Consider the following 23,392-nt stretch of genomic DNA (forward strand, 5'->3'; position numbering starts at 1 on the left):
CAATTAAGTAGCCTGCTATTTTTTTTTATTATTTTCACAGAACATTGATTTTCTAATCTTCAAATCTTTCTTGATTCGGCTATTACACAGGAATCAATCATAAACATAATTAATCATCTTAAAATCATTAGGGCTATATTACAAACCCTACAATCTCATTTCAGAGAAACAGATTAAAGATAAAGTTGGTAACTGGAAATTTTATTCAATTAAGAACACTGTGCACCTGACACACAGAGAATAGAAATATTTTGACTGGAAAATAGATACAGTGGGAGTGTTAAATATAGATTTGGGTACAACTGGGACAAAAATGAAGTGGGATTACCACTATCTATTGCTTACCAGCAACTGCTCGTCGAGCTTCAATTGTTCCCTCTTCGGAATCAACAGACCTCACTTCTTCCCACCCTTCTGAAGAGACATGAATCCCAGGTGCACACATGACAGCAAACTTGCAAATAAATCCAGCTTGAGAGATTTAAGCCTTGCTGTTTAAACCACTCTCTGCTGCTCAAGATCTTATCTAAGAAGAGTGTGAAGTGCCTCCTTCATCACTCTGCTTATATCATTGAACAACAGGACCAGCAGAAAATGGAAACTGAAATAAAACATTGGTGTGAGAACAAGGAAGTCTCCTTGCATGACTGACTCAGGTCACTGCAGGCACTGTGCAGTTACCCAAAGGACTGCTTGGATAAAATACTGTAGACAAGCTTCGGTGGGCCTGATGGTGTGGGGACTGGTAGCATTTACTGAGGAGAAGCATATTGGCATCTCTGTTGGGTTTTAACCAGATCCACAGGATTCAGGAAATAAGCTCTCTGCCAGATGACACTATGCTCCTAGCCATTCCTTCTGTTTACTTATCGTCCAAATTACTCTAACTAGTGTCCTTTGTCGTGCTGTGAGCTTATTTGTGGAGAAGGCTAAATAAAGGATTTTTATGACAATGAAATGGCCATTGGCCCATAGAATGATTTCTTAACCAAACTCTTCTGCTTTTGTTCAGTACCATTAAAATTAATTAAATGGGAGCACTTATTATTATTATATCTTTGATTTATGAAGAAAAACACTTCTTTTTGTTTCTTCTTGAAATATTCAAACTTAGGCTGTATTTTTAACTGTTATATATTCTTTAAATAATACCTCTTATTACATAAACTTTTTAAGGTAGCTTCCCTCTTCCTATTATTTTTCTATCAGATGCAAATACATATATATGTGAATATATTATATATAGATTCCTATTTTATGTGACATGCTACAAAACTAATACACATTTCTGAAATATGAAGAGCTATACCTTCTGATAAATGAGATGCATGTTCCTAATTTATGAAAAAAATTATATATTTTTATCTACTTTAACTGTAGTCTTTTCACTAAAACAAACAAACTAAAAATTTCACATGTAATTTTAATTTAAGCATATTTTCCTGCAGGTAATTATTATTTTTTTGGATTTCAATACAGAAAATGTTGTAAATAGCAAAAATAACACAATCACCTTGCATTTGCATATATTTCATACTTCCCAAATAATATTCATATGCTTCAAAATGAATCTGAGAGGTAACAAAGATGGATAGCATTAACAAGAGAATCAACCATGTAGAGAAACAGACATGGAGTATTACCAAGACTGGTTTATCCTGGAAATGAAATTCCTAAGTCACTAACCTAAGGCTTCTACTTCACCAAACTTTCATTTTCAAATTAAACTTTGGTACTAATATGACAGCCAGAAAGTACAGCTAAAAACCTATTACAATCAAATGCCAATATTTTTAATGTTGAAATATTAATCACATATATCTTAGAAATTCCTTTTTATTCCTCCATAGTCCTATTAATTCCATGTGTAAAATAAATCTGATTTTCAAATCACAAATCTCCTACAAGTATCCTTTGAAGTAATAATCAATAATGTATAGATTTTCTAAGTTCCATATACCACCAGCGTATTAAGGACAGTACTGAAGTACTATACGAAAAATGTATATATTATTTCCAAACTCTTCCAAAGTACTTTCAAAAGCTGAAAAACATCTCTACTAATCTATAGCTGACTCACTTATGTAACATCCTCTGTTGCTTACAATTATATCTTGTAAAAAATGTATATTTCCATGTAAACAAATATGCTAATCATTTTAAATAATGAGAATGTCTACATAATTTAGTTGATAGGATGTAAATCTAGCATCTCATTCTTTATGGGACTACAGAATGAAGACTGCCCAGGTAGAACTAACACATTACTACTGAGTTGACTGGCTAAATCTGCTGTGTGAGCCCTGCTATATTGTATTAATGTATTGGCACTTAAGAATCAATGGCAGGACAAACTCTGGACAGAAGAGGGCAAATCCATTGTCTTTTAATCTGTACATGTGGAAACTCCAGATCCTTTTAGTAATACCAAGATTCTTAATCTGTACAACCAGTAGTAGAATATAATATGTATGAAAGGTTATGGCATAAAAACATGTTCAGGTTCACGATACCTCCTCTGAGAGGTTTTCATTGTCTAAACCCAATGCACATTAATCTTTTCATTGTTTAGCACTTCCCTTTAGGTCTTCAAGGGACAGTCAGCCTTACGTAATATTTCATTCTGTTATTTCTTCCAATTTTCACTGATCCCTGCATGCATGCATTCAGAACTTCTTTCAATCAAACAAAAATTCTGAGTATCAACTATACTAAGCACTGGAGTAAAAGAAAAAATACATAGAACAGGTCTGTGCCTTAAAGATTTAAATGCTATTACTATTCTCATGTTACAGATGAGGAAACCGAGGCTTAGGTATGATAAATGACATATCAAGTCAGTGGCAACACCAGAATTTGAATTCAACAAAAGCAATAATAATCAAAGCTAATATCGCTTTAGATTACCACTTCCTTAAATTTGGGGACTCTCACAATATCTGGTTCTTGGCAGTTTGTGATTGAGGCAAATAAATCTGCACTAAGTAAAACATACATTATGCTATTGGCTAAGATCCTCCATGAGAATATAGTATAGCTCTGCCATGCCTTGATCTCACAATACCAGTTTACAGAGATGTTAGCAGATGGTTTAAAATAAAAGGGACCCAATCACATGTATTCAGGACACACTGCATATTCTGTTCTTTTCTAGAAAAATAACAAGGCACGTTACCAGAAAAGGTGGTCAGAAGTCCTGCATTGAGGACACTTTTAGCTAAAGTTAGCACTGGCTAAACTTACTTGAGCATAAACAATATTTTCGGAAACATTTACTAAGCTTGTTATTTTGCAGAAATAGTTGGAAAAATGCTTGCATTATTAATACTGTGTATTCTGATTTTTGTTAAGCTATCCTAAGGAACAAGAAAGAGAGAGAAGTATTGGATCCCATTTTATAGATTAAGAGTTGATGTTCAGGACCATGTTGCTCCTTTGGGTAGTTTCTGTAATAAAACGGACTCATTGTCTTGTTCTGTCACTGGGATATCTGTGATTCGGCTACCACAAATTATCAACTCAGCTCTCCTTTTCCTAACCCAGATGGACAGCTTCTGTACCAAAGTTCCATGTATTCAACTCTACATAATCAAATGGAGGCAAATGTTTTTTGTTTTATGTTTCTTTCTCTCTTTTTTTTTTTTTTTTTTTTGAGACAGAGTCTCACTCTGTCGCCCAGACTGGAGTGCAGTGGCGCAATCTCAGCTCACCGCAAGCTCCGCCTCCTGGGTTCATGCCATTCTCCTGCCTCAGCCTCCCGAGTAGCTGGGACTACAGGTGCCTGCCACCACATCCAGCTAATTTTTTGTATTTTTAGTAGAGATGGGGTTTCATCGTGTTAGCCAGGATAGTCTCGATCTCCTGACCTCGTGATCCACCCGCTTTGGCCTTCCAAAGTGCTGAGATTACAGGCATGAGCCACTGCGCCTGGCCTGTGTTTATTTCTTTTGCTGAAACTTAAAATATTTCAAGACAAAGTCCAACTGACATAGCCCAGTAAATTCTGATTGCACATAGCTAAACACAGAATAAATCAATATTCAAGATACAATTTGTGAAGCAGCAATAACAAGATAGAAGGCAAAATTAGTTTCGAAGACATAAGAGTTCTCAAAATATTAGGATTTGGGAAATTAATATATTTAGTTCAATTTCTTCCAGGATTGACAACCTCTTTCATAATTACAATTTCCTGAGTTATAAGGCTTCAATGCCTCTTATATCACTATTTACAGGCTTCCCACAAAGGTGATTTGGACACTAGAAGCAACTCCGGTTATAAAATGCCTAACTGGAAAAATTTAAAAGGTTAAAAAAGACTCAAAGTATTTGACGCTATTAAGGGGGCTCTGGATCCCAAATTCCTCTGAAATTCAAATTCAAATTAAGTTACAGGTATGTAAATTATTGTTTTCAAAGTGTAGTAATGATGTCATTTATAACATAAACGAATATGAGTATCCAGTGAATTCTATTCTTTATTTTACAGTGTGTTAAAGGACAAGCATGTTTGAAAGAGATCTTCAATGAGAACTGGTCTGTATCATTTGCTTTGATTTGTGATGTCTTCTAAGCTAAAGAGCCCTAAAGCTTCCAGACCCTGACCCAACCATATGGAGAACCTGAGGCAATTACTTGATATGGAATAAAGGGGATCAGAATAGCAAACATGTCAAAATGTCAGACAGTGCCAGGATGTGACCCATGGTTGAGTAGGGAATTTTTCAGAGATAATATTTTTATTTGGAGAGACGACGTTTGGGTAGGAAAGGAAGATAAAGAAAGATATAAAAGGTAAGTTTGTTGTGTGCCTAATTAATAAACCTGATTCACCTACTACCATGGAATGTCTCTCCTCCAATTTTCACCTTCTAACTGATCTTACACATTACCTACAGGAGACCTTTTGAGTGTTTTTCATGGTGATTAGATATTTAAAGGATAATCAGAAGTTGACAATTTCAGCCTCAAGCTTGGCACAAATGTTTTAGTCATTACTGTATTTCTCTGTAAAAGACAAAAAACATGTCAGAAGAAAAAGGATTCCAATTTACAAAGCCAACATTTTAGCTCTCTGAGCACCATTTCTTAGCATTTGCCTGTTCTTTGTAACTTTAATAATTGATCTTACGGGAATGGAAAAAGTTTTGAGCTTAAAACTGGATGGGAAAGGTATTATAGAATGAGGTATCACTGACCAAGGACCAAATCTAATGTTATTTTCTTGATGTGGGACTATATTACAATGTAGGCAATATAAATTCAGTCTATAAAATCCACTTAATGAACAGATGAGCAGAATGAGATTTCAATTTATTACAACAGACTTATTGTTTGTTTTTGTTTTCACCCACAGTTCAGATAGAAATAAAATTACTCATTTACCTAAGCTGTGTCAAGTTTTATAGTCATCCTTCTTTCATTATGGAGAAAGCACTCTAAGTGTCCTGGTCTTGTATAAAGATGCAAGGTTAAAAAAGAGGTTAAAAATTGCCATTTCCTGCTTCTTAGGAGGGAAACATTCTCATGGCCCTGCGTGGTTTAAAAATGCAAGCCCCCAAACATTGTAAGTCTTGATTTATCCAGGCATATTGCTGAAGTATCACCTCACATACTTATAGATCTAATTTTCTCATTTCATTTCTGGCACTTGGAGGTTGGAGATTCCTCTTTCACACAAACTCAGCTATGCCTTAAAAAATGTTATCTTTATGCATCATTTACAGGTTTTCTCAGTGGAATTTGGGGGGTTTGGAGAGAATTTGTTTGTTTGTTTTGCCTACTTTTAATTTCCTCAGCCTCGGCAGCCATGTTACTGTAAACTGGAAGTAATTTCAAGTAGTGTCCTAATTAGCTTTTTCCCTTTGATATGTTGACAGTTTAAAATCTGATCTGTCAGTTCAGACGCCATTAAATGGATATATTTATTTGTCCTCAAAGAACTACAATTCAAGTAATGCTATCTGAAGTAATAGTGCCTTCTTTATCATCCTATTGCCCATACACCTAGTTGCTTCCTAGGTATAGTCATGGACATCAGCTATTTCTCCACAAAAAAAAAAAATCAACAAATTAAAGAAGCTAAATAGAAATGTTAGGCAAAATATGATGAGACTTAAAATACCAAGTTATTAAAGAAAGCATATAGTCAAGTAGAGTCAAGATTATTTACATGATGTACAAGCTAAGTAATTAAATGCTACACAGAAGCGTATGTCTCACTCTATTATTTCTACACATCATTCTACTTTTCTATTTATATGTATCCACCTGTTGTCCTCTCTATGTGAGAAGTATTTTGAAAATCTATTAGGAATTAAACAAAACAAATCAAAACCGGTGGTTTTCCAGAATAGAAGGCTCCCTAAATTCTCTCTCAGCTGAATTTCTAACCAAATCACATAAAGGCTAGTACTTTCTCTGGGTTATACCTTGCCTATAGGACCAGACTACTTCTTGCTTGTTTATTCCTCTCTCAAATAATTTTCAAAAATTTTTCTTAAAAATATTTATGAACTTTGTGTCAAGATACAAATACACATATAGTCTCCTACCTCTAAAACAATATTTATTTCAAAAAATAAATAGTCATACTACAAAACATAAATAAGATAACTGTAGAGCTGGAATCTTTAAAAAGCAAAGTGGTGAAAGTGGCTGAAGCCACCCAGCCCACTGAAAGGTAGTGCAGGTGGGTAGAGGCTCCTGGAGCTGCAATGTCCTGTCCTGCCAGTAGAGAAGTCAGTCCATGCCTAAAGCTCCTCCCATTAATTAGGCTAAAAGTAACCCCAGTCAATCCCTCCCAGGGTTGCCACTTGCAATGTGCTATATACCCTGTGACTTGGGATCAAGGTACTGGAAACTATGGAAGAAAAAAGTCTATGCTATATACCCAACTAGAATATCATTTAAGAAATGATAACAAACTAACGGTTTCTTACTACCCCCAGACACTCACTGAAAAAATTAACAAAGGACATGCCCTGACAAGAAGAAAAATAAAGCAGAAAGGGAAAATGAGAAGTAACCAAGAACAATGAAATCATTTAAACATGTTGGCAATTAAGTATTAACTATAATAATAACACTGATATCTATTTATGTGAATACTGAAACACAAGTTGAACTTGAATTCCAAATCATATCATAGAAGATAGAATAAAGACAGTAAATTTTTGAGAAAAGTGAAAGCAGGCTAAAAGTCTTCTTTCATAGACATATGATTTAATTTTAGATTTTACTAAAAAGTTCTAAAATTAAGTACTTCATTGAAAAGTGAAGGTTTGCATTAAAGGATAGAAATGAAATGCATAATGCCTTAAGCTCTAAAAGAAATGAACAGACACGGAAAACAACTTGATCGGTCTTTAAGAATGCATGAAAAGTAAAAAAGCAAAGCCAAGGAATGAATGATAAATAGAAAACCTGAGCAAATGCAAATACAAGAGAATATAACTATGGTAGGGGTTTAAAAACACACACAAAAAAAGACAACAGAAAAAAATATAAGCATACTCATTTTGGTATATGTCCTGTTAGTTCTCTGTGCACATATGTAATCATTTTTTCAAAAACACACCATATAGTATACATATAATTAGCAATCCCTTTCCCTCAAGTATCACAAATATATTTTTATGTCATTAAATATAACAATATATAACAAGATTTTCATGGCTATACAATATTCCTATAATCAGTGCTTTTTAACCAGTATCTTATTGTTGGAAACTAAGCTGACTTCCAATGTTTATATTACAGAGTTTGCTGTCATAAAAAATGCTTGCCCATATCTATCATAAAATATTTATTATGCCAAGATACTCTTTGTGATGTGATCACATTTTATAAACTAAATATAAGTAAGTCAGAGGTAATGATTGCAGCTATTAAATAAATTTGACAAGTTGACTCATTATTTGGGTTACAGAAAAGTTCTCACGTGATTTCAGTTCCAAACACCAGGCTTGGTTGAGTTTGAACTACTCCAATCACTATTCTAGTTCCCCCATTAATTGTGAAATACACAATCTCATGCTCAATTCAACTCAGTTTCCCAAAAGTCCCTAATTTCTAACCTAACTCATGGTTTCCCAAAGAAAGAGCTGTCTTGGCAGCCCTTACACCTAATTTAGAGCTCTTATTCTTTCTGGGGATTATGCCAATTAAAATTTCAGCTTCTTTCCTTCTGATCACTTAGCTGTCAGTCTGAGCTTCCTAACCTGTTTTGTGTTTCACTATTATTATTGATGTTATTGATGTTGCTTTATTTCTTTCTTAAATCTAATGGCAATTCTCTCTTAATAACTCAGGTAGTTTTTTCTGTGCATAATTTTTTTTCTCTTTCATTAAAATACACAATAAATTAATGTCTAATGGTAGGAATATTACAGTTACCTCTTTGTAGTTCAAAAATTAATGTCCAAATTACTAAAATAATTAAAGAAACAGAATCCTGAGAACACAGAAGTAATTACTTCTCTGTAATTAGGAGAGGTTTCCGTAATTACACAAGAAACAAAGTAAATAATGTCTTGTCATCCAATGAAAAGGTACTTATTGACCTAAGTAATTTTTCCCAAATGCATGGCCATTAAATCAATAAACTTAACAGATATGCCAAGAATTAGAAGACAAGAAAAATTACCCTTTTTCAAACCCAATCATCCTCAGCAGTACTTTTATATACATCTTTTCTCCCTATGAAATTATAAAATTTATTAGTTTCTTACTTTCTAATTACTTCTACAAATTAGAAAAGAAACATTCAACAATGTACAACTTAATCCAACAACTATAATTTAATGTATGTAACTATAAACTATCACTTTAGTAACCATAAAACAATATATAAATGTAGAAAGATGATTTCTCCATTTAGGCTTATGATTAATTTCCCTTAGGAAAGCACATGCAAACATTAAGAATAAAATTGGGTATTCAAAGAGAATGATTGAGGAGAAGGTGAAATTTGATTTTAGTTTTAAATCACAGCTAGAGATAGAGGACATTTTAAAAAGGCAGAACACTGCCAAATAATGGAGGTGGAAAAGTGTATGCTAAATGTGAAATACAGGAAATAAACACTAATTAGTCGGGAAGAACAGAGTTCTAGAGGTGATTGTGTCAAGACAAGTTAGGGCTACACTGAAGATTGAAGGGTATGGCTGAAGTTTTTTTGGATTTCATTCTGTATATAATGATAACCCAATCTATAGGAGTTTCACCACTGCACCGGTTGGAATGACAAAGTGTTAGGACAGTTACAATTACTACCTTTGTATGATCCTCAAGACTCTGAGCAGCACTTTCCCATTTATTATCTCAAAGTAGACAGGACTTTCAGTTTCTGTTCCAAATATATGCAAAGTCACTCTTGTGTTCCTCAATCCCTCCCTCATTTATGTGCTCCCAAGCACTACAGAGCTATCCCAGGCAGAATTCACACCTGCTAGTCAGTCAGAAAGTGAATTCCTGGGTTAGAGTTCCAAAATATACCTGGATTCATATAACTCTGTATTTTATTCCCCAAACATAAGTTAAATCATTTTGGATACTTTCCCAGTCAAATGTGTCTTCAAATTAATATGCAACTTTTTATTGGAAGCTCATCTTATGATACAAAAAAAAATTCTCATGGTAGGACTAGCACTTCATAATTTATGAAGGGTCAGGTTTGAGATTTGCCAATAACAATACTCAGGCCCCAACCCAGAACACTAAAATCAAAATCTCTGGGCTTGGGACCTGAATACTAGCAGGTTTTTCAAAAATCTCCTCCCTCAAGTGACTGCAATGTGCACTGAACTTATTCAACTACACATTAAAATAAATTTGGGGCACTGCTCCACATTGACTAAACTAGATTAGTTTTTGGTGCTGCCCCAGCACATACTTTTAAATACTCCTCAGATAATTTTAAAAGTACATAAAAATTTTAGAATCACTGATCTAATCCAACCCTCTCCTTCTGTTGCCCAAGGTAACCCAGTTCTTGACAGAACTAGGATAACCTGTTCCCTCAACCTGTAACCTCTGGGCTCTTTTCTCTCTACAGGTCTATAAGCTTATTCTTCCTAGAACAGTGTGTATGCCTGTCTTTCTTTGTTCATGCCAGTCTCCCTCACTAGAATGACACATTGGTTCTTTCTGCCCAAAATCTACCCCAGCTCTAATATTAAACGTTGGCATTCAAGCTTCCTTCCTCACTACTGTAAAATATATTATCTATGCATTCTATTTGGTGCCATAGAAGTAATATTTATGGTGCCAGGTGCGGTGGCTCACGCCTGTAATCCCAGCACTTTGGGAGGCCAAGGTGGGCGGATCACAGGGTCAGGAGATCGAGATCATCCTGGCTAACATGGTGAAACCCTGCCTCTACTAAAAATACAAAAAATTAGCCAAGTGTGGTGGCAGACGCCTGTAGTCCCAGCTACTCGGAAGGCTGAGGCAGGAGAATGGTGTGAACCTAGGAGACGGAACTTGCAGTGAGTCGAGATTGCACCACTGCTCTCCGGCCTGGCGACAGAGCGAGACTCCGTCTCAAAAAATAAAAAATAAAAGAAATAATATTTATGGAGTACTTGCTATGTATCAGGTACAAGGCATACAGAACCATGCATAATCTCATTTAATCTTTACAACTACTCCATGAGGTATGTGCAATTATTATTTCCAGGTTCTAAAACGATTGAACTTGAGGCTTAGAGAGGGGTTAAGTAACATGTCCTGGGTTATCAGTCTCTGGCTATGCCTAGAACTTATGTCCTCATGATCTGGGATATTAAACCCTCTTTATAAAGTAACTTCTCAATAAGGTTCTTCATGATCATATGTTCTTCATAGACAACAATGGAGACAAATGCCAAAATCAGTATTTATCATGTATGTACACAAACATCTACAGGCCTTGGTCTCTTTCCTCCTATGAATATTATCAGTGAGTTGAATTATGTCCCCCTCCAAACTCATCTGTTGATGTCCTAACCCCTATTACCTCAGACTGTAACTATATTTGGAGACAGAGTCTTTAAAGATGCAATTAAACCAAAATGAGGCCATTAGGGAGGTTCCTCATCCAATATGACTGATGTCCTTACAAGAGGAAATTTGGATACAACATGCACAGAGGGAAGATCATGAGAAGATACAGGGAAAAGTCAGTCATCTATAAACCAGGGAGAAAGGCCTGGAACAGATCCTTCCCCAGGTTCCTCCAAAGGAACCAACCCTGCCAACACCCTGATCTCAGACTTCCAGCCTCCAGAACTATGAGAAAATAAATTCCTGTTGTTTAGGACACCCAGTCTGCAGTGTCCTGTTATGGTAACCCTTGGAAACTAATACAATTATTATCTCATGTGGTACACAGCAGCCTCAGAAGGGTTTATTGGAATTAAAATTAGATCTGCCCTTTGGGATGAAACATGTGCTTTTAAAAAAGACTCAGTTGCACAAGTTTAGCTCAGTAGTTAAAACAAGACATACAAAGAAGATGGCTAAATACGATAAACCTAGAATAGCAGTAAGAATCAGAAATGCCCTACGAGGTATGAATAAGAATGATATGGAAGGTAGTATCTGGATTTCCAATACAGTAGTTGACATCAGTCAGTATCTAGGGATCCAGCTTCTGTCTAACTCCTGGACAGGGATTAGTGAGGGCAAGCAAAAGCTTCAGTTCTAAAGACTTGGGCAACAGAATCAGATTCAGCCAGAAGATCTAAGGAAATGGATCTAATAACCAAAATGAGGCACAACTCTGGAACCTGGTCTCAGGAATACGTTAAAAGTTAGACTGTTAGGGTTGAGCCCAGACTGCAGACAGAACAAGTAGAAGGACTGAGTAAATGCTCGTCCTCAGAGGGTACAAGATGAGTTCCAAGCTCTTCCATCTGCAAAGAATAAAGGGCTTCAAAATCTGGCAGATCTCAATACCCATGTTTCCTTCTCTGATCAACAGTGCGTGAAAGGAGAGATTTTTGTTTGCTTCTGAACCCTCTTCCAGATCTGAGATTTCTGTTATTCTGTTAAATTGAACCAAAAGTAAGGACAACCTTTTCATTCACTGGATAAAATGGGTCAAAAACACTGCAGTATGATTCTGCATTTTAAAAGGATACCAAAGAACAACTTACTGAGATAAAACAGGTGATACTGAAATCTTCAATATCAAATCTTTTTCTAAATGAACTTTGAAGCGTAAATGTTTCCCCTTAAAATGACCTTTAGTTACACATCTTTTTAAAAGTTCTATATTAAAGTTGTAAGCATATATTACATGTAAAATTTGTATGATTATTTTTGAAAATGTAGCCCTGATGTTAATTTAGTTTCTCCTGCTTCAAGAATAGAAGTTTCTTTCAAATGCAACTAAATGACTAATATTTCTAGCCATGGACTAATTTGGAAGAAATATTATTGGGTATAATCATGTTAGATTTACCAACTTAATTTCTTTCCTTTTTATAGAACTTATGTTTAGTCATAAGTCCTGTTTTAGAATCAAGGAGACTTTTTTGGTCGTTTATATATTAGGCAGAAGTTGAAACTGAAAATCCAGCCTCTCACCATGATTTCCAAATTTTTCTTAATGCATATTCTTAGAAATTAGAAATTAGCATGTTAGCTCAGACCATACACACACACACACACACACACACACACGTGTCCTTTCAATCTCTTCTCAAGATTTAAATTGCACAGATGATTAAAACAGCTAATGTCCATTCCATATCTACAGTAAGAAGAAATTAGTTCTCAGACTTTCTCTCTCTAAGGCATTAAACTGAAGCATCTAATGCCCCAAGTCATATGTCTCCTTTTCAGTAGTTAAGAGGGAGAATTGTTTATCCTTCCCTCATCAATGGCAGACAGTAGTTTCTCTTCTGTTTTATGCCTATTCTCATTTCTATCCTTCCTAAGACCAGAAAAAGTCAGGCCAGGTAAAACTGTTGAGCATTAGTGCTAAATGTCAACCTGTCCAACTGTCCAAATGTTTCCCTATGGCAATTTCTTTCCTCTTTTGGAGTAATTAAAGAAGAAACTACAGAAAGCATTTCACTGAAGACAGAGGTCTCTGAAAGTGTGTTCCTCACCTTGTGTGGGAAAGGGCCCAGGACAGATGTAGATAAAAGGGAAAAGCACAAAAGAAATCAGGTGGACTCTTTTGAGAGGGCCATTGAAGTCAGGGACTATGCTCTAAGCAATATACTCCCCAAACCTGGTAAGTGCCTGTCATATAGTGGAAGCTCAATGAAAAATTAATATATGAAGAGAAAGGAAAGAGAAACTAGCATAAAAAGAGATGTCAAGGCTTTTACAGTTCCATGTGAACCCACTGCTTTTTGATGTTCTGATTGCTAAAATACCAATTATGGAAGGCCCTAGAAGACACCAAAATTGGTTACTTGCAATTTAATAAAAGTAATATTAAATAGAATTTATTTTCTTATTTTAAAGGATATCAAATTAATGCATGCATATGATAAAAATTAAAATAAATAAGGGCTTCCCATGCATAGCTATAGTAATTGATTTCTCCTCATATCCCTTCTTCCCACAGTATCAATTCTACTTCCCAACCTTATTTTTAGATATTTTCTTAGTCGTTCTAATGGAAAACATCCTAATTTTAAAATAATTTGTCTCTATATGTTGACTGCTTTATTTGTAATATTATCTACTGGTTTCTAATATTAAAATATTACCTATTGTTAAAACTGATTAAAGATGAGATGCTCACTTTATTTACATCATTTTGGTTTCAGAAGCCAATAGTTTTATCTTTCTACAATTCTATATTTAAACATACTTAATCCTCTATTTCTTGTCCTAAAATCTGAACACAATCTTTTAACTCTTGAATATTTTACATAAGACTATTCATATTCCTGCCTATCCCTCCACCTCTGCCCTCTCCAGAGCACTTCAGCTCCCATATCTGTCAGTTTTACCTTTATTTCGATGCAGACACAATATTCATATTCAATTGTGTAGACATTTTTAAGTATTAAATGTAGAAAAGGGTTTATTCTAAAAATTGAAAACCAATAAGCAGCTTTTACAATTTCATTACATCTAAATACTCTAGAACCAAGAAAATGGCAATAATGTGCAAGGGTTAAATTTCCTTTTCTATAGATGCACTGTCAGGCATTCAGAGAAAAATGTAGTTAAGTTTATAGCCCAATTGGCTGTATCAGTTACTTAAATTACATCATATTTTTTCTTGCTTCACATTTGGACAAGGATTTTTTAAGTTTATTTTTTATCAATTTTTAATTGCCCATTTTTATTGTTGAAAGAAGACACAGCCTTTCTTTAACAAGTCTATGATGTCATGTAACTCATTCATTAGTCATTGGATATTTCTTGGAATCCATGACATTCTTCTTAATACAGACATTCTTATTGGAGCCTCCTGGAAATGACCTCCAGTTTTAATTTGAACAAACTTCTTTTTGCACATGTCATTCAGGGACTTCCTTGCATTGAATTTCTGGGTTAGTTCGACTATTTCTTGTTTATTATTTGTCTTGACTACATGATTATTATTCAGTTTTCTTGGGTGCATATATCCTTAAATAACATTCTCAGAACAAGAATAAAATGTAGGTTTTCTGAGAACTTTGAAGTTGATAGTTTAGATGAATACAGAATTGTGGTTTCAAAATTACTTTGCTCATAATTGATTCTGTATATTTTATTTTTATTAACAGATAATATTTGTACATAATTACGGGGTACATGTAATATTTTGTTACATGCATAGCATATGTAATGACCAAGTCAGGGTCTTTAAGATATCCATTATCTCATGTATTTATTGTTTCTATATGTTGGGAACATTTTAAGTCCTCTCTTCTAGCTATTTTGAAATATGAAATATATTGCCGTTAACTATAGTATACTTACTCTACTATCAAACATTAGATCTTATTCCTTCTATCTAACTGTATGTTTGCACCCATTGACCAGCCTCTCTCTCCCATCCCTCTCCCCCCAACACACCCTTCCCCATGTGTGCTAATTATCACTCTACTCTCTACCTCCATGAAATCAATCTATTAGCTCCCACATATGAGTGACAGTATATGATGTTTGCTTTCTTTGCCTGACTTATTTCACTTAACCTCCAGTTCCATCCATGTTACTGCAGATGATGATGATGATGATGATTTCATAATAACCTCCAGTTCCATCCATGTTACTGCAAATAAGAGGATTTCATTCTTTCATATGGGCAAATTGTATTTCATTGTGTATATGCACATTTTCTTTACCCACTCATGCACTGATGGACACTTAGTTTGATTCAGTATCTTTGCTATTGTGAATAGTGCTTCAATAAACATGTGAGTGCAGGTATCCCTTTGATATTCTGATTTCCTTTCCTTTGGATAAATACCAGTAGTGGGACTACTGGATTATATGGTTGTTCTATTTTGTTCTTAGAGAAATCTCAAAATTTTGAAGGCATTCATCAACCGTAGTTTATGTTCAGTCTGTAGTTCATCATTGCTGATGAGAACTATAAAGGCAGTTAACTCTTTTTTGTATATGACCTGGTTTATTTTTTAACCTCCAAAAGCTTATACATTTTTCCCCTTTTCCTTAGCATCTTTAACGGTGTTGGAGTTCCTCTTATGTTTCACAATTATAATCTTTGTACTCATCTTTGGGCATCCCCATGGCTGTATGGGCTTCCTCATAGGTAAGTTTAATGGTTGCCTCTTTGTGGTTTCAAAATTCATCATTTTTACTTCAGCTTTTGTTTTAATGCCTAAGATCAGGTTATTTTATTTCCTGGCTTGGAGAATTGCCCAGATACCATACCTGTAGGCAAGTGTGTGATACTGAGTTTGGTCATATAATCTTGTATTTTGTCCAGTCACCTTTGTCCAAGCACTTCAATGCTATAAATTTTGGTACGCAGAGCTTTCTCTTTATCTTGAGCTCTGTTAATAACTTTAATACCTAAAAAAGTATTTTACACAGAATATTTGTGTGTTTGGGTGAACAAATTTCCCTGTGGGTTAGACATTCCAGGAAGTATTATACTAAACTTGACCAAGATGTGTGGCATTTTGTTCTGTTTTTTAAGCATTCTTCTGCTCTTGAATGATCTCTTATTTTCAGGGTCAATGTGTCTTGGTTTATCTTGGTTCTTCCTATCTTTTGGGTTTTGTTGTTCATTCACATTTAAAATGAGCAACCAATCAGTGGATTTTCCTGTGTGGCTGGTGAGTGTTTCCACGTAGATCATTTTAGGTAGGCTGCTCCGGCAGATACTAAGTGTATCTATGACATTTGTGAATACAGTATGTGAATGGATAGCTTTCACTTTAGGATGAACGAGGTGTGAAGCTCAACTTTAGGATGGTATGGATAGGGGTTCCACAGTGGGGAGGCACCTACTCCTAGTATCTGATTTTTGCTCAAGCAGTGTGCTGAATTGCTTCTGGATATTTACCTAGGATTTCAATCTTGGGCCTTCAGTGTGTGCAAGGCAATAAGGAGGAAGAGGGAATGGTAAGAAGAGTGATGTAAAAGTGTGTGTCAACAAATACTGAATGAACATGCCAACCTGAAGTTCCCCCTCTCACTTCAGCTCCATTGAATCTGATGTCTCTGAGACTGAAGTCTTCATAAGATGCTTTATGGCAAATAGCTCTCTACTCCACCACCATACCCTCATGCCTACTTGGCAAGCACTTACGTGGAAAAGCAGGCTATATTCGCCTTTCCATCTGCTATAAACATCTCATCTACTCATAGTTCACCTTTTCTCATCACTTTTATGAGTATTTTATGGGAGTCTCATGGAGTAAGAAAAACGAATGCTGAGATTTGACAGCCATTTGAAGAGAAAGCTCCTTTTAACCCATCTCCCACTTAGGAAAAAAAAAAAAAAAGTGCAGCTGACTGCCAGCACAGTACTTTCAGGGCAAACGGGAAACGGGTTAAGTTGTAATTGTTTTAAGGTTACAATTTTTAAAATATATGTAGCTAAATTCTTACCACAGAGCCTGATTTTGTTTTGAAGCATCCTGTCTCTCTATAAAGTCCCCAGTTAGACAGATAGACAGACAGACAGACAGACAGACAGACAGACAGAGGAAATAGCCATGGTCCTTGCATTCATGGCATTTTCAACTGACTAGCTAGAAGAGTGCACTCATAATGCAGTAGGTTCTTTTTAGATATTTATTAAACAAATTAATACATGAATAAATAATAGCCAAATTTTTGAATTGCAAACCCTCTTAATGTTACAAGAAAAAATACTAGGACTATGAGAAGAACACAAAATGAATTCTTTGCTCCCAGGAAATACACATAAACCAATAACTTCTTGATATGGTTAGGCTTTGTGTCCCCACCCAAATCTCATCTTGAATTGTAATCCCTATGATCTACATGTATCAATAGAGAGACCCGGTGGGAGGTGATGGATCATGGGGGTGGTGTCCCCCATGCTGTTCTCATGATAGTGAGTTCTCACAACATCTGATGGTTTTATAAGTATCTGACAGCTCCTCCTTCACACTCTGGCCCTCGCCCTCTCTCACCTGCCGTCATGTAAGACGTGCCTCCTCCCCTTCCATCATGATTCTAAGTTTCTTGAGGCCTCCCCAGCCATGCAGAACTATGAGTCAATTAAACCTCTTTATAAATTACCCAGTCTTATGCAGTTCTTTACAGCAGTATGAGAATGGACTAATGCACTTCTAGTCAAAATTATAAGCACTATGTGAGCAGTACGCATTGTACTGCTGAAGCCCAAAGAGGATACTCCCAGCACGTTTAGTTTAAGAACTAAGCAACCATATAAAGCATTGCATAAGTTACATTTAAAGGATGTATCATCTTATAAGAGTTCCCGATTCCCCAATGATTGTCAGGTACCCAAACTTAACAGGCAATTATTCATATTGCCACAATCTATACTTGGTTGCCTAACACTACCTCTATATTTAGGGGTAAAAGTCACATCTGTTATTAAGGGTCCTCAGTCTTATTCAGCTACTCATTGTTTGATATTCTTGCATGTATCATTTCTTAGACTAATCCAGAAACCTTATGCTCCTCAAAAGACTGCTAAACACTGCCTAGCAGTAACAGTTATAAACCAACCAATTGTCCCTCCTTATACAGGTTGACATCTGAAGCCATTCACAAAGCACTGTAGAAATTCAAAGGCATAATTAATTTGTGTTGTACTTTCTCAGTTTACTAAAAGTCAGCAAGGAGAAGATAAAGAAAGAAGGAAATCCTGTTATCCTATGCCAGGCTCTTCTTCCAACTCCCCGCCTTAGGATTTATATATTAAGTTCCCTAAGTATAAGTGGCTTTCCCTTGGATCAAGACAGCACCTTAATTTCGTTGTTTACTCTTAGGCCTCTTTACTCAATTCCTCACAGGCAGTATGAATCTTCAGTAGACCTTCTCTCAATGAATTATATTATATATTTCATTTAAATTTAACTGTTATTTTACAAGCAGGATTTAGTTCACTTTTTCTTCCATTTAGAGAGATTTATATTAGTTAATATTTAGAAGCTAAAAGACAAGAGATGCCCAATTTTTCTCACCTGGCAATAGCAGTATGAATGGCAATCACTTGTAAAACGTGGTTGTTAATCTCAATTTTTAGATAATCCCACCAGATAAAGCCCATTGTTAATCAGTGTGTGTGTGTGCTGTGCATGTGTATTCAAAGGAATTCAACTATATTTAAAAGATTATATTGACTATAAAGGCTGTGTTATCTTTCAGATCCCATTTTGACCAGGTTATCTTTTCGTTTTGTGAGACAGCAGAACACATAGGAAAATTATATCAATACATCAAAGAGAAATGTCCCTTTGAGGCATTTATCAAGTCACATTTTATTGTGTAATTATTCCTTATTGTTTATTTTTCCCAATAGAATATAAACTCCATTAGAGTAGGGAGCATATTTATCTTTTTTTTTTAACCTCAGTAAATACATAGAAAATGTGAAATACCTTTTTTAACAAACATAAGAACCAACTCAGCATAAAATACAAATAACAGTAAATATCTATGACAATAATAGTGCACATATATTAAGTAGTTACCATATGCCAGGTACTGTGTTAAATGTTTAACTTATATGTGTAACTGATAAACTGTCCTTTTAAATTTTATTCCATGAAGATAATCTTCCCCCACCTGAAATTCAAAAATGACATACTATTCTTTTTAACAAATCTAATTCTGTGAAGAATGACATTGGTAATTTCATAGGAATTGCATTGAATTTGTAGATTGCTTTGGATGGTTATGGTCATTTGAACCATACTGATTCTTCTGCTACATGAGCATGAAATGTTTCTCCATTTGTTTGTGTCATCTATTTATTTCATCAGTGTTTTGTAGTTCTCCTTGCAGAGATCTTTCACCTCCTTGGTTAAATGTATTCCTATAGAACACATCTTCCACAAAGTGTTAGATTTTCAATTGTCATTTGAACTAAATATCAAGAAAACTTGAATTACTCCAAAAAAAAATTTCTTCCCAGATCATCCTTTGCCTTCTCACTCTATTGGGGCTCATAACACACAAAACTGTTTCTTTTCCCTTTTCTTTGTATATTATAGATATTGACAATTATCTCACAATTATGATAATATATATGGTATTAGTACCACAGGCAAAATAAAGATATGAAGAATGTTAATTTAGCATCTTATTATAGATGCATTATCTCATCCAAACCACTCAACAACCTTATGAGGTAGATACTTTTATTTCAATTGTGCTATAAGAAAATGGAGATTTATGGAAGTTAAGTAACTTGCGCAGTGTCGCAAGGTGCTGGAGATTATCATGGCTCGTTCCCAAAATCACCCTTAGTAGGTAATGGTGGGGTTTGCTAATAAAGTTATTAATAGCTATTACAGGTGGCATTTCTAATTAAGTTTGAAATAAGCAAATGTCTATGCTACAGTGATAAAAGGTGTTGCTCTTTATAATGTTTCATTTTGTAAAGGTTGAGATTGGTTAAAATATTAGAGTAGGATGGCCACTTTAAGGTATATTCACACAATTTATTTGAGAATGAGATCATTTATGTTAAGAGGAACCAGGTTGTCTTTATCAGATAAATGAGCATCTGGTATCCTTGTGTTCCCAGATGCACAGGTTTAACAGTAACTTCAGAGATGTGTACAACCCAAATGGTAACCAAAGTCTCCAGAGTGATAAATTCCCAAGGAGGGGAAACAGCATGGTGAGGCAATCGGTTCTTCACATCAGACAAGCTCCATCCCTCCAACTGCTCATGCCACCAGTCAGGTTTCTTTCATCATCTGCTGTTATTGTAAATAATTTTAGAATTTAATTATGTCTGATTCCATGCTCACTGTGATTTATAACACATATTCAATAAAAACTGGTGAAGAGCCCTTTAAGGAATGGGAAAATACACATATTGTGATGGTTAATACTGAGTGTTAACTTTATTATAGGATTGAAGGATGCAAAGCATTATTCTGGGTGTGTCTGTGAGGGTACTGCCAAAGGAGATTAACATTTGAGTCTGTGGACTGTGAAAGGCAGACCACCCTCAATCTGAGTGGGCACAATCCCATAAGCTGCCAGCACAGCCAGAATAAAAGCAGGTAGAAGAACATGAAAAGACTAGACTGGCTTAGCCTTTCAGCCCTCCATCTGTGCAACTGGAATAATTAGATACTAAGGTGGCAGGAGCCAAGGGCAGCACTCAACCGTCAAAGGCAAGGTGGGCATAGCTACCATAATGGACAGCAGAGGCAAAGCAGCAATCGGAATAGCCTGACTCACTTAGAGCTCTGGCGTTGGCAAATTAATCACAGTGTTCCTAGAAGTGAAATTGGTAGGACGCCTACTGCATTCTTAATTTATATAAGCAGAAGACTTCCAGGTTGAGTGGACAAAAGACTAATTTGAACTATTAAAACAGAGAATCACGGCCCCTCAATCAATTTCCAGACCTGAGACAGTTTACAGACCCAGCACCCATTGAATGAAGGGAAAGCTGGGTGCTCTTGAGAAAGGACCCCACTACACTATCGACAATTTATGCTGTTACTCTTTCTCCCATCCCTCCTCAAGGAGACCTCCAGCCTTTTACTAGGGTAACTGTGCATTGGAGAAAGGAAAAAATGACCAGACATTTCAGGAACTACTAGACACTGGCTCTGAGCTGACATTGATTCCAGGGAACACAGCACGTCACTGTGGTCCTCCAGTTTAAGTAGGGGTTTATGGAGGTCAGGTAATTAATGGAGTTTTAACTCAGATCCAACTTACAGTGGGTCCAGTGGGTCCCCGGACACATCCTGTGGCCATTTCCCCAGTACCAGAATGCATAATTGGCACAGACGTACTTAACAGCTGGCAGAACCCCCACGTTGGCTCCCTGACTGGTAGGGTGAGGGCTATTATGGTGGGAAAGGCCAAATGAAAGCCAGTAGAGCTGCCTCTACCTAGAAAAATAGTAAATCAAAAACAATATCGCATCCCTGGAGTGACTGAAGAGATTAGTGCCATCATCGAGTACTTGAAAGATGCAGGGGTGGTGACGCCCACCACATTGCCGTTCAACTCTCCTATTTGGTCTCTGCAGAAGACAGATGGATCTTGGAGAATGACAGTGAATTATCATAAGCTTAACCAAGTTGTGGTGACTCCAATTGCAGCTGCTATACCAGATGTGGTTTCATTGCTTGAGCAAATTAACACATCTCCTGGTACTTGGTATGCAGCCATTGATTTGGCAAATGCCTTTTTCTCTATTCTTGTCCATAAGGCCCATCAAAAGCAATTTGCCTTCAGCTGGCAAGGCCAGCAATATACCTTTACTGTTCTACCTCAGGGGTATATCAACTCTCTGGCTTTGTGTCATAATCTTGTTCTGAGAGAGCTTGATTGCTTTTCCCTTCTACAAGGTATCACATTGGTCCATTACATTGATGACATTATGCTGATTGGATCCTGTGAGCATGAAGTAGCAAACACACTGGACTTATTGATGAAACATTTGTATGCCAGAGGATGGGAAATAAATTCGACTAAAATTGAGGGACCTTCTACCTCAGTAAAATTTCTAGGGGTCCTGTGGTGTGGGGCTTGTCAAGATATTCCCTCTAAAGAAGGTAAAGGATAAGTTGCTGCATTTGGCAACCTTCTGCAACCAAGAAAGAAGCATAACACCTAGTGGGCCTATTTGGATTTTGGAGGCAACACATTCTTCACTTGGGTGTGTTACTCTGGCCCATCTATCAGGTGATCCAAAAGGCTGCTAGTTTTGAGTGGGGTCGAGAATAGGAGAAGACTGTACAATAGGTCCAGGCTGCTATGCAAGCTGCTCTGTCACTTGGTTCATATGACCCAGCAGATCCAATGGTGTCTGAGGTGTTAGTGACAGATACAGATGCTGTTTGGAGCCTTTGGCAGGCACCCATAGGTGAATCACAGCAGAAGCTTCTAGGATTTTGGAGCAAAGCCCTGTTGTCTTCTGCAGATAACTATGCTCCTTTTGAGAGACAGCTCTTGGCCTGTTCCTGGGCTTTACTGGAAACTGAATGTTTGACCATGGGTCAAGTCACCACACAACCTGAACTGCCTATCATGAAATGGGTACTTTCTGACCCATCTAGCCATAAACTGGGGTGTGCACAGCAGCATTCCATCATCAAATGGAAATCGTATATATGTGATCAGGCTCAAGCAGGTCCTGAGGCACAAGTAAGTTACATGAGGAAGTGGCTCAAATGCCCATCATCTCCACTCCTGCCACCCTGCCTTCTCTCCCACAGCATGTACCTACGGTCTCATCGGGAGTTTCCTACAATCAGTTGACAGAGGAAGAGGAGACTAGAGCCTGGTTCACAGATGGTTCTGCACCATATGCAGGAACCACCTGAAGGCGGACAGCTCCAGCACTACAGCCCCTACAGCCCCTTTCTTTTTTTTTTTTTTTTTTTTTGAGATAGAGTTTTACTCTTGTTGCCAAGGCTGGAGTGCAATGGCGCGATCTCAGCTCACGGCAACCTCTGCCTCCTGGGTTCAAATGATCCTCCTGCCTCAGCCTCCCAAGTAGCTGGAATTACAGGCATGCACCAATATGCCTGGCTAATTTTGTATTTTTAGTAGAGATGGGGTTTCTCCATGTTGGTCAGGCTGGTCTCGAATTGTTGACCTCAGGTGATCCGCCCACCTCAGCCTCCCAAAGTGCTGGGATTACAGGCATGAGCCAGCATCCCCAGCCCACTACACCCCCTTTCTAGGACATCCCTGAAGGACAGCAGTGAAGGGAAATCTTCCCAGTGGGCAGAACTTCGACCAGTGTACCTGGTTGTACACTTTGCATGAAGGA

General features: G+C 36.5%; 1 protein-coding gene across 44 annotated transcripts in view; it reads right to left on the minus strand.

Annotated features, from left to right (window-relative positions):
- The window catches only part of RIMS1 (regulating synaptic membrane exocytosis 1), a 531,588-nt gene that overhangs the window by 196,162 nt on the left and 312,034 nt on the right, over positions 1 to 23,392 (minus strand). For 6 of the 44 annotated variants that reach the window (XM_063630478.1, XM_055256643.2, XM_055256614.2 and 3 more), the window contains exon 1: positions 346 to 821. The exons of 19 other annotated variants lie outside the window; for them this stretch is intronic. In XM_063630478.1, coding sequence (XP_063486548.1) covers positions 346 to 445 — 100 coding nt within the window. In that variant the 5' untranslated portion in view covers positions 446 to 821. Of the gene's footprint in view, positions 1 to 345; positions 835 to 23,392 lie in introns of those variants that run through there. 19 more of the 44 variants (XM_055256515.2, XM_055256497.2, XM_055256538.2 and 16 more) reach the window with 8 other exon arrangements.

Source organism: Symphalangus syndactylus, chromosome 2 (assembly GCF_028878055.3).
Source record: "Symphalangus syndactylus isolate Jambi chromosome 2, NHGRI_mSymSyn1-v2.1_pri, whole genome shotgun sequence".
NCBI lineage: Eukaryota > Metazoa > Chordata > Mammalia > Primates > Hylobatidae > Symphalangus > Symphalangus syndactylus.